Source organism: Malurus melanocephalus, unplaced genomic scaffold (genome assembly GCF_030028575.1).
Source record: "Malurus melanocephalus ecotype Western Australia unplaced genomic scaffold, MMel_1.1 scaffold_641, whole genome shotgun sequence".
NCBI lineage: Eukaryota > Metazoa > Chordata > Aves > Passeriformes > Maluridae > Malurus > Malurus melanocephalus.
The window spans coordinates 223,219-234,485 of NW_026623873.1; the positions used below are offsets into that span (position 1 = coordinate 223,219).

General features: G+C 64.5%; 1 protein-coding gene across 2 annotated transcripts in view; it reads left to right on the plus strand.

Moving 5' to 3' along the window:
• Positions 1-8,433, plus strand: part of FOXO6 (forkhead box O6) — a 35,737-nt gene extending 27,304 nt beyond the window's left edge. For both annotated transcript variants that reach the window (XM_057383579.1, XM_057383578.1), the window contains one exon: positions 6,641-8,433. In XM_057383579.1, coding sequence (XP_057239562.1) covers positions 6,641-8,053 — 1,413 coding nt within the window. In that variant the 3' untranslated portion in view covers positions 8,054-8,433. The remainder of the gene's footprint in view (positions 1-6,640) is intronic.
• The last annotated feature ends 2,834 nt before the right edge of the window (positions 8,434-11,267 follow it).

The following is an 11,267-nucleotide window of genomic DNA, read 5'->3' on the forward strand; positions in this document are numbered from 1 at the left end:
CATCCATCCATCCATCCATCCATCCATCCATCCATCCCTGTCCATCCCTCCATCCTCTTCCCCTGGGCTGCAGTGGCCCAGAGCTCCAGAAGTGTTTGGACGATGCTCTCAGGTACAGGGGTTGGGGTTATTTGGGTTATTATGGTTTCTGTGCAGGGCCAGGAGTGGACTCGATGATCCCTGTGGGTCTCTCCCAGCTCAGGACATTCTCTGGTTCTGTGACCCATCCCCTGAGCCACCTCAGTGGGACCTGGTGGCCGAGCTGGTGTGAGCCCACTGAGCACTGTGGGATGTAGAAGGTGCTGGTGCTCTGTCTGTGCCCTCTGGAGCACGGGGAAAAGCCATTCCTCATGGACAGGTTCTGCAGGCACTTCCTGGGCTCTCACAGGGCAGGGAGGACGTTCCTGCCTGTGAAGGGGACACGGAGTGATGGCAGCTGGTTCAAATAAAGCGGCTGCCATGGCAACAGYGACAGTCCCAGGGCTGGGAGAGGGATGCTGGGCCACATGTGCCACCTCTGCCACATTGGGACTCTGCTTCCAGCCTTGGCATGAGGGTTGTCCCCATGTGGACGATGTGCCCTCTGCCAGCTCCCTCCTGGCTGGGAGGGGTGCAGGGGGTGATCCAAGCACCCSCCATGGGCTGGCAGCCCCTGGGACTCTGTGCCAGCCCGGGGGGGTGGGGCACAGTGTGGGGGTGTCCTGGTAGCCCCAGGCAAGGACTGTGGAGTGAGGGCTGGGCATGGGGGGCTGCTGGGGTGGTTTGATGGGTGTCTGTCATGTCACTGGGGAGTTTGGGAACTGCTTGTGGTCAGGAGGAGCAGGGAGGCACTGAGCCAGTTGTGGAACAAACTCACAGGGGTGGTGAGGGGCAGCTCTGTGCCACGGGTCTGCATTGGGGCTACACTGGGGGATGCACTGGAGGTGCTCTGGGGGTGCCCCAGGGGGGTGCACTGAGGGGTGCACTGGGGTTCTCTGGGGCTGCACTGGGGGCTGCACTGGGGGGCTCCACTGGGGTTGGACCCTCTGAGAGCCACCAAGATGTGTGGTGGAGATGGGCCAGGACCAGCATGGGGCCAGGCCAGGAGTGAGCATCACCCCAGGGACCCACCCARCTCCACAGCCCCTGTACTGGTTCTGGAACCAGCCAGGCTCTGTCTGGATGTGGGGCWTGGAATAGGGCTGGCCAGTCCTGGCAGAGGGTCAGGGTGATGGTTTCCCATTTCCAGCAGAGACTGATCCTGGACCTGTCACCTCCAGCCTGGGGATGGCAGAAAGGCACGGGCAGGGTGGGGCACAGCCTGATCCCCCGATGTGAGTGAGACTGCAGCCCCGCTGCCGCATTCCAGAGTGCGGAACTGTCTGGGGCCACACGGCACCGAGGGTCTGTGTGCCCCACAGAGGCCAGGCTGGACCCCTGCCCGGCACGGAGCGGGGGTGGCACGGAGAGCGGCCGGRGGTGCTCGGGGCAGGGGGACCCCGCCAGCCGCAGCTGTCCCCACGCCCGCCCCGGGGGTGATTAGCGCTCCCTAATGAGCTGTCGGCGGCGCTGGGAGCGCGGGGGGGAGGCGGGGATGCTCCGGCCACGCCGCCCCGGGCTCCTCGCGTGTCAGCCACCTGCGCCGGGGCCGGGCGGCCGCGGCCCCTGGCTCCTCTAATGGGCATTTGGTTCAATTAGCAGCACGTCAGCCCCGCTCTGCTCAGCCGGAGCGCTGACCCGAACGCGCCGCCTCCGCTCGCCGCCGCCGGCGAGACCCCCGCGGCGGGGGACGGCTGCCTCCCCCTGCCCCTGCCCCTGCCGTGCCCTTTCCGCAGGCACCGGGCGAGGGCAAGGACGTGCCGGGGAGGGGGGACAGCCCCGGCTCCCTCCCGATGGGGAGGCGGCACAGGGGATCTGGGCAAAGGATGGTGCTGGGTGCTGAGGGGGCTTTGGGGCATGGAGGGATTGGGAAGGTTTATGGGGCAGTGTGGGGAGCTGGAGGGGTTTATGGGGTGGGCTGTTGTGGGGCTGATGTGGATCAGGATGGTATGGGGTGGGCTGATGTGGGGTGGACTGATGAGGGTCGGGCCCCTGGAGGTGGTGGGGGTCTCATCCCCACCTGTGCCTTTGGCACAGCAGGAGCTCCACTCCTGTCACCACTGCCACTGGTGGCAGTGCCAGGGCTGGGGGATGCTGCTCTGGGCAGGATGGTGACACCAGAGTGGAGAATGGCGCTGGCCGTGCCCAGGGGATGGTGCCAGGGGGCTCCAGGATGGTCAGCCATGCCCAGAGGATGGTCAGCCATGCAGGGGACAGTGCCGGGGGCCCCAGGATGGTCAGCCATGCCAGGGGATGGTGGTCAGCCATGCCCAGGGGACAGTGCCGGGGGCCCTGGGGATGGCTATCCTGCTCTTAGCTGCTGGTGCCCAGAGGCAGAGCCGTTTTTGGGGTGAACACGGTGTCTCTGTGGGTGTCACCATTGACTGTCCCGTGCCACCACCCTCCCTGTACAGCATCCCCGGGGATGCAGCCCGTGCCCTGGCAATAATTCCTCCAGCAGCGGCAATCTCTGTGTGCAAGGAGTGAATAAGCACCAATTAACCCCTGGAGCCGTCCTTGTGCTGCYGGCAGAGCTCTGCTTAGTGGCCCTGTCCCTGTCCCTGTTTCCTGCTGTCACCAGCGAGAGAAACCCCAGCAGCTCACGGCCAACGGGCTCCTTTGCGGGATGGCCCAGCAGCCTGGACAGACGGACGGACAGACGGACWGACAGCCCCYGGCGCTCYCTGACGCGGGGGTYCCTGAGAGCAGGGCTGGGGTGTGTGGGGAGCGGCTGGGCTTGGCGGCTTTGCTGGAAAAACCCTCGGTGCTGGCGGACAGCGGGGACAGCTCAGGGACAGTGCTGGGGACAGCAGAGGGTGCAGGGGATGCGACAGGGACGGGGAGGTCCCCAGAGCGCCTTGTTTGCTCTCCGCAGCTCTGGGCAGAACCTGCTCTGGCTGGAATTGCGCTGGTTTCCCCCCACCCTGCGCTCCTCGGGGCACACAGAGGGGGGGTTCAGGACGCCTCCTCGCACCCCGACACTCGCGGGCACCCCGAGGCTGGGCTGGGTCCCTGGGACGTGCTGCTGGGTGGGGATGCCCATCTTGGGGGCCGGTCCCCGAGGATCGAGGTCCATCTCGGGGGTCTATGTTCATTTCGGGAGTCCGGCCTCGGAGAATGGTTTCCGGCTCCCACCGCATCATCATCATCATTATCATCATCCTCCTCMTCATCATCGCTGCCAGATGCCCATTGACAGTCGAGTCACTCTCCCAAACAATGGGTCCGGCTAATCCTTTTACAATGGGACTAATTGCTAATCAGACCGATTTCACACTGCCTGTTCCCCTGACAATGAGGCTCGCCGGAGGAGGGCTCTTGGAGGGGGTGAGGGGCTCTCTGGGTGCCCTCAGCCCCCCCTCAGGCCCCGCAGCGGGACCAGCCCCCAGCAGACGGACACCGGGATGGCACTGGGGTCTTCCAGCTTGGCAAAGCCTCTGGCAGCTGGTGGCTTGGGGCTGGCACGGGCTCAGCCTCGTCYTGCCCTGGTGCCAGCCAAGGCTGCACAGGGGGTCCGGAGCACCTGCAGCCCTGGTGCCACCCCCTGCCCTCCCCTCTGCTCCCCAGAGCATCCCCGGCCCCTCGGCAGCGCTGCGGGGGGAGCGCTGGGACACGCAGGGTGGGTGTCACCCCCGATTCGGGCTGGGACACGCAGGGTGGGTGCAGTGGTTGTCACCCCTGGCACGGGCTGGGTGTTCCCAGGGCTGTTTGGGGTCTGGGCACCGTTTGGGGTGGGGGTACCGGGMGCTGTGGGGCCRTGTTACCRGTGAGGGGCTGAGCCACCGGGGCGGGGTGGACAGGCRKGGGTGACASGGGTGACACGGGGACCGAGGGGACGGGGAGGGCGCAGAGTGCGGGCAGCCCTGCAGTGGCGCAGGCTGCTGTGAGAGGTGCTGCAGGGCACAGAGCGGTGCCAGAGGCGAGCTGGGGACCCTGGGAGTGGCACCATCCTCTCCTGCACCCCCTGCACCCTCCTGGCCCCAGCGCACCACCTGCCAAGGCAACTGCTGTCACAGGGGCTGCCAGTCCCGCTGTCCCCTGTGTGTCCCCACCCGCCCCTCGCCGAGAGCTGCCGGGATGGCCGTGGCTGGAGCGGGTCCCTGTGTCCCTCCCTGCCCGCCGTTAATCAGCCCCCGGCCCGCCCCAGCGCAGCCCCCGCCCCGCTCCGTGCGCCCCGAGCCGCGGCCAGCCGAGCGTGTCGGGGTGCTAATGAGGAGAGAGCCGGGTGTGCTGCACCTTGCGCTTAATTGCTGCTGTCTTCTGGCTCTTAATGAACCTGGGCTGCAGGAGRAGGAGCAGCCTCCCCTTCGCTGCTCTCCCTCGGGCAGTGTGACCCTGCCAGCCCTGTCCCCTGCCTCGGGCGGTGCGGGGTGCCCTGTGCTGTCGCTGCGCTGGGAGGGAGCCGTAGAAGAGGATGCTGAATGTCACCCTGCTGAATGACCCAGCTGTGACATCCCCAAGCCCCCCTCCCCGGGCTCTGCGTGGCAGCTCCATCCCTGCAGCATCTCCTGCCTCCCGGGCTGGGCAGAGCCGGCAGCGCTGGCAGGGAGGGGCTGCGGCCATGGGGGTGTCCCCACCCGTGCCAGGGGCACAGCAGCGACTGGGCAGCGCTGCAGCGAGCCCAGCCTGGGCATCCTCAGCCCCCCAGAGTCTGCGGGTGTGGGGTAGCACCGTGGGGCTGAGCTGGCTGGTGGCCCTGGCCCTGCCGGAGCAGTGACAACCACGTGCTGTGCTTCTGTCCCTGCTGCTTGTCCGGCAGCTCGGTCATGGCGGGGAGCCTGGCTCCTCCTGTGCCTCATGGAGAGGTGCTGGAGGGGTCGGGGGGACTCTTCCTGCCAGGAAGGATTAGCCAGGGCTTGCCTCGCCCTGCTTGAAGGTGATGAGCATCAGTTGGGCATCCCGAGCACCCCCCGGGCCCCCTCCCCAGCAGTGCAGGAAGGGGTTAATGGCTGGCCCATACCTGCAGTTGCATTTTAAAGATGTGAAATTAAAGCCCGTAATTTATTCTCCCCACACACGAAGGAGCAATTAGTTCTAAACACGGCTTAATCAGTCAGCGCGAGATTGATTTCTGTAGACTTGGATTTGGTGGCTGCTGGCGAGGAGCCAGCCTGGGAGCAATCTCCAAATAAATGAAGTGCAGAGAAGTAAGCCATTACATAATATGATAGATGAGGCTGGAGCTCACTTGCCTCTTCATTAGTATTCCACTGTACACCACCACAGCACCAAACTTTCTCCCCTTTACCTTGGCTTTATCCCCCTCCTTGTCCCCCTGTCCCTCCTGCAGCTGGGCAGGGGTTGGGGAGGTGCCTCTCCTCTGCAGCAGCCCCCGAGCCTTTGGGCAGGGCTGGGGGAAGGGTCTCTGTGGGCTGAGGCTCTTCCCGGGGCTCTGCACCTTGCCTTTGTCCTCTGGGGAAACTGAGGCACTGGGAGCTGGGGTGGCATCCCATGAGCTGCACATCAGCAGGGAGAGGCAGAGAATCCCAGAATGGGTTGGGTTGGAAGGGACCTTAAATCCCACCCAGTGCCACCCCTGCCATGGCAGGGACCCCTCCCACTGTCCCAGGTGCTCCCAGCCCCAATGTCCAGCCTGGCCTTGGGCACTCAGAGGGATCCAGGGGCAGCCACAGCTGCTCTGGGAATTCCATCCCAGCCCCTCCCCACCCTCCCAGGGAACAATTCCTTCCCAATATCCCATCCATCCCTGCCCTCTGGCACTGGGAAGCCATTCCCTGTGTCCTGTCCCTCCAGCCCTTGGCCCCAGTCCCTCTCCAGCTCTCCTGGAGCCCCTTTAGGCCCCAAAAGGGGCTCTGAGCTCTCCCTGGAGCCTTCTCCTCTCCAGGTGAGCACCCCCAGCTATCCCAGCCCAGCTCCAGAGGGGCTCCAGCCCTGTGACCATCTCCATGGCCTCCTCTGGACCTGCTTTAACACTCCATGTCCTTCCTGTGCCAAGGGCTGCAGGGCTGTAGGCAGCTCTGAGGTGGGGTGTCATGAGGTCTGAGGGGATCTCTGCTGTCCCCTTCTCCCAGGTGCAGCCCAGGTTGTGTTTCTGAGTGCCCGTGGCCTGTTTGTGTCCAGCCTCTCACCCTCCAGAACCTTCTCTGCGAGGCTGCTTTTAACAGGGTTGTGCTGGGCACCTGGGGGCTGGGGGGGCTGGGGATGCCCTGGATCYGTGCCTGGCCCTAAATCTGATGCTGCATGTGTGGCCTCTTCACCTTGTCCTTCCACAGGCTCCTGCCAGGGAAGAAAGATCCCCTGAGAGCTGGCTCTGGCTGCTGCAGGTCCCTGRGACACCATCTAAAGTCACTCCTGTCCCTGCCATGACAGGAATTGTGCTAAGGACTGAGCTGGGAGATGCAGCAAAGGGTTCTGACCCATGGGATGTCCAGCAAGGGTGTGGGAGGGTCCTGCCAGCTCTCCCAGCCACAGCCCCTCCCGCTCGGACATCCCATGGATGGAGCCCAGGTGTCCCATAATGCCCCAGACCCGTGGGTGTCCCTGTCCTCCCAGGGTGCTGTCCCCGTCGCTGACCATGCCCCTGTCCTTGCTGTCCCCGCAGAACTCCATCCGGCACAACCTGTCCCTGCACACCCGCTTCATCCGCGTGCAGAACGAGGGCACCGGCAAGAGCTCCTGGTGGATGCTGAACCCCGAGGGCGGCAAGACGGGCAAGACGCCGCGGCGGCGGGCGGTCTCCATGGACAACAACAGCAAGTTCCTGCGCATCAAGGGCAAGGCCAGCAAGAAGAAGCAGCTGCAGGTGACGCAGGAGCGCGGGGAGGACAGCCCGTCCTCGCAGCAGGCCAAGTGGTCGGAGAGCCCCGCGTCCCACGCCAGCGACGAGTACGACGCCTGGGCGGACTTTCGGACGCGGGCCAACTCCACGGCCAGCACGCTGAGCGGGCGCCTCTCGCCCATCATGGCCAACCACGAGCCGGACGAGCTGGAGGAGGACGACGGCACCCCCTCGTCGCCGCTGATGTACCCCAGCCCCTCRAGCACCATGTCTCCGTCCCTCAGCRCCCGCTGCTCCGTGGAGCTGCCCCGGCTGACCGACCTGACCGGCACCATCAGCCTGAAYGAGAGCCTGGGGGAGAGCATGCTGGAGGACCTGCAGGACGGCTACAGCATGAGCCCCTCCCAGCAGCTGCCGCCGGCCGCCCTGCGGCAGCGCAGCTCCAGCTTCACCTTCAACTCCAAGTGCTCCAGCATGGGGGCCGCCTCCAACACCTACTGCGGGACCATCTACAGCCAGCCGGCCATGAGCCTCATGCGCCGCCTGCCCATGCAGACCATCCAGGAGAACAAGCAGGCCACCTTCTCGCCCGTCAGCTCCTACAGGAACGCCTCGCTGCAGGACCTGCTCTCCTCCATCTCCTACGCGCACAAGGAGAGCATGGTCCCCGGGGACCTGCCCCTGCCGCCGGCCGGCCCCATGGTGCCGGCCCGTGGCCACAGACACAACCCGTTGCTGTGCGGGGGCGGGGAGCAGGGCTTGTCGTCCTACCCGCCCCACCCGGGCTCTCTGATGAAGAGCAACGCGTTGTACCACCCGTCACCAGCCGGTCACCACCCTGCGGTCAACACCAGTGCCTTAGCCAATCCCGTCAGCCTTATGAGCCTGCCCGGTGACTCGTGCAGCATGACGGCCATGCCGCACCACGGGCACCTGCATTCCTACGCTAATAACCAAGGGGCACACATGAGCTTGCTGGATTCGCTGCAGGGCCCCTACCCGGGGGCCGTCCACCCCCCCGTGTTGGGCCAAGACAGGTTCCCAGCAGACCTGGACCTGGACATGTTCAACGGGAGCCTGGAGTGCGACGTGGAGTCCATCATCCTCAATGACTTCATGGACAGTGATGAGATGGACTTCAACTTTGACTCGGCCCTCCCGCCGCAGAACGGGCTCAATGTGCCCGCGCTGCCCGGGGGGCCGCAGCCCACGAACCAGAGCTGGGTGCCCGGGTGACACCCGCCCTGGAGCGGGCTCACCGCTGGGAAGCCACGAGGGGAACATTCAGACTAACTTTTTTTTTTTCCTTTCTCTTCTGCCTTTGTTTGTTGAGATGGGCGAGAACCATCGGTCTGAGCTTGAGGTCGAACACGATACACAAACCGGAGGGTCAAATACTGAGATGGGGGAGGACCCCCAGCCCCACGTGTGGCCGGTCTTCGGGTCCTGCCAGCATCCTCTGGAGGATTCAGGGCAGGTGGGTGGGAGAGGCAGCCGGAGCCAGGCAGGTCCAGGGGGGTAGCAGGAAGGGAAAGTCTTTCCAGATAGCCCCAGTGCCCCATGGTGACGGTGCCAGTTTGATTTGCCCTTGGGCCGGGTGATGGAGTGGTGATGGCTGGTGGATGGACCCCCCAACGTGGGCATCATCCCCCCTGGGAAGGGGCTCTCCTCTGAGCCACCTCRGCAATCGAGTTCTCTGGGCAGAAGTGTCAGGAGTGGGAACCCTGCCCCAGGGTAAAGGAGGGCTCAGGACCCCTCAGTCCTGGTGGAAATCAGAGCTCTGCYGAGCCCACACACCCAGGCCACCTCCCCTGGGTGTCCTCGTGTGGCTCCAGGCAGTTTCCCCCACCGAGCAGTGAGAAGGGGGTGCTGATGGAGGGGGTGTGCGGTCAGCAGCCCCAGAGCAGAATCTCAGCAGCCCCAGGGCCTGAGGGTGCCAGGGAAGGCTGCAGCCCCTGCCCAGAGCGGGCTGGGCAGGCTCCAGGGTGGGGCTGCTGCTGGGAGTGAGGGTCCCCCATGCTGGAGGGGCAGCGCGCAGGGGCGGGGAGGGGGGTGTATTTATTTCATTTCATGCACTCTTTTGCCATTGAGTTTTTGCATTGGAAGGAAGGAAGGGTCGAGCTGAGGGAGAGGAGAGGAGAGTGAGGCCGTGGGCAGCGCTGTGGCTGTGCCCCATCGCATGGCTCATCTCGGCTTGGCCGTGGCTCCGGCTGGTGGGTGATGGGGTGAGAGCTGGGGGGCTGAGATGTGGGTCAGCCTCCAGATGGGGCTGTGGGCTTGTGAGGGGGGCAGGCATGTGGGGGCCAGGCCTCTGCATGCAGCGTGGATCCATCCTGCCCCAATCGTGGGTGACCCGCATTGCTCAGGGAGGTGCTATGGGGTGCCCAGCCAGGGCTGTGGGGCTCTGGGGGGTTCARTGACCATCCCAGTGGGCTCACTGCCCATCCTGGTGTGCCAGGAGAGCTGGTCAGCAAGAGGGTGCGCCCACCTGCCAGGGGCTGGGCCTCCGTGGGGTGGGGACCACGATTCACACGTGGTCCTGCTGTGTGTCAGGACCCCAAACTGACCCCATTTAGTGGGGCAGGAGTGGGCCAGGGCTGCCCAGAGCAGCAGRGCTTTGGAAGGGCTGGGCTGGTGGGCAGCAGGACAGACTGGTGTGGAGATGGCCGAGGGTCTGGGAGGAGGTGGTGGGAGCTGCTGCTGTGTCCGGTGGGGTCTCTGCTCGGCCATTCTTCCCCCGGGCACCACAGGCTGTCTCTGACCGCCAGCCCCCGGCTTGCAGCAGGGTCAGTGCACTGAACCAGCAGCATCCAGAATTTTCCCAGCCCAGCTTGTCCCTTTCGGCCCCAGCACCAGCTCCTCTGCCACAAAACAGTGCCAGGTCCCTGCGGGTGGGCACCTCCTGCTCCTCCCCTGCCCCACACGGCCGTGGCAGACCGTGACAGAGGAGCCCCATGTGCCACCGCTCACCTTCACCCGGGGCACACGGCAGGCACGGTCTCTGCAGACATCCTTACAAGTTAATTAATTATGTTTACATTATTTGATCATGTACAGAATTTAATATATTCTATTATATATAATCTTTCTTGAATGCTTTTTTAAAAAGGATTATTCTTTGGTCAGGATCATTACCGCATTCCTTTTCCATACCACCTCTCATTTCAGGCATCTTTCCAATCCTTGGGAACAGATTGCAAATGGCTATTTAACCCCCGACCCCCTGGTTCAGCACGTGGGTGGGAGGGACCCAGCGGCAGGAGGGCAGCCAGAGCTGGAAATGGGGGTCTCTGCCCCCCAGGAWTGGGAGAAAGGGAAGGGCTCTCCCGGGCAGTTGATGTCCAGGCACAGATCCAGCAGCACACCAGCATGCGGGGCAGCGATCGGGCACTGGGAGATGGGATCCTCCCGYGCAGGGGTCCCCGAGCCCCCTTGGGTGTCACAGACACGGGCCAGCCACCACCGTGACAGGGGATCGATGTCCCCTCGTCCCCGCYGCCCCCGTGCCCCCCTGCCCCGCTGCGTGGGCACGGCCCATCGCCAAGCTGTCGTCGTGGTTCGTGACCGTGGGGTTGTCGTGTGTGCGGTGCAGTCGTGTTGGTAACGTCGTGTGTTCAGTCGTCGTGCGGGGCCGGGAGYGGCGGGGGTGGGCACGGACACCCCCGGGGCACGGGGTGGCAGCGGGGTGGTGGCACAGGCTGGCCCCGCCACAGGACTGAGGGACCCGGGGTTGAGGTGTCCGGTGGGTGGTGGTGACAGAATGGGGGTGTCGGGGCTGTGCTTTGTGCCCGCGGGTGGGGCAGGCGGGTCCTGGGGGTCGCTGGCACGGCCGTGCCCCCTGCAGCTGTGGGGAAGGGACACCCGGGCTTTGTGTCACAGTCTGGGATGGCCGAGGCTCCGGGTCCCCTCCCTGGAATCAGCGAGGCCACCTCACATCCCACTGACTCCCYTCTCCATCCCCACCCCACAGAGCCCCTCTGGGGACCGGGATCTCCCTCTGCTCTCACCCTGCTCCCACCCTGCCCTGCCCTGCCTGGAGCCGGCGTGGGGGGACACCCAAGGGCCCCCCTGGTTTGCTTCCCCCAGCGGTTTTGGGGTCCGTCCTTTCCCTCGTATTTATAACTGTACAGACTGGGGGGGAGGGTCTCGGAGGCGTCATCTCTCACTCGCATCTATCGTAGGCAATGGTAACTTCTCTTGGTTGTGCTATTAGAGTTTGTGTCTGTGGCAATGTAAAGAACTGTGTATAGTGCATTGTACAGCATATTTTCATGAATAAAATTGTTTTAAATATTACAAGGTGGGGCTGCTGCTATCCGTGTCTGGGGTGGAAAAGGGGGGGTGACCTCAGGGAAGGTGGAAAAAGGGGGGTGGTGCTCCACAGGGAAGGTGGAAAAAGGGGGTTGGTGTCCCCAGGAAAGGTGGAAAAAGGGGGTATGACCCCAGGGAA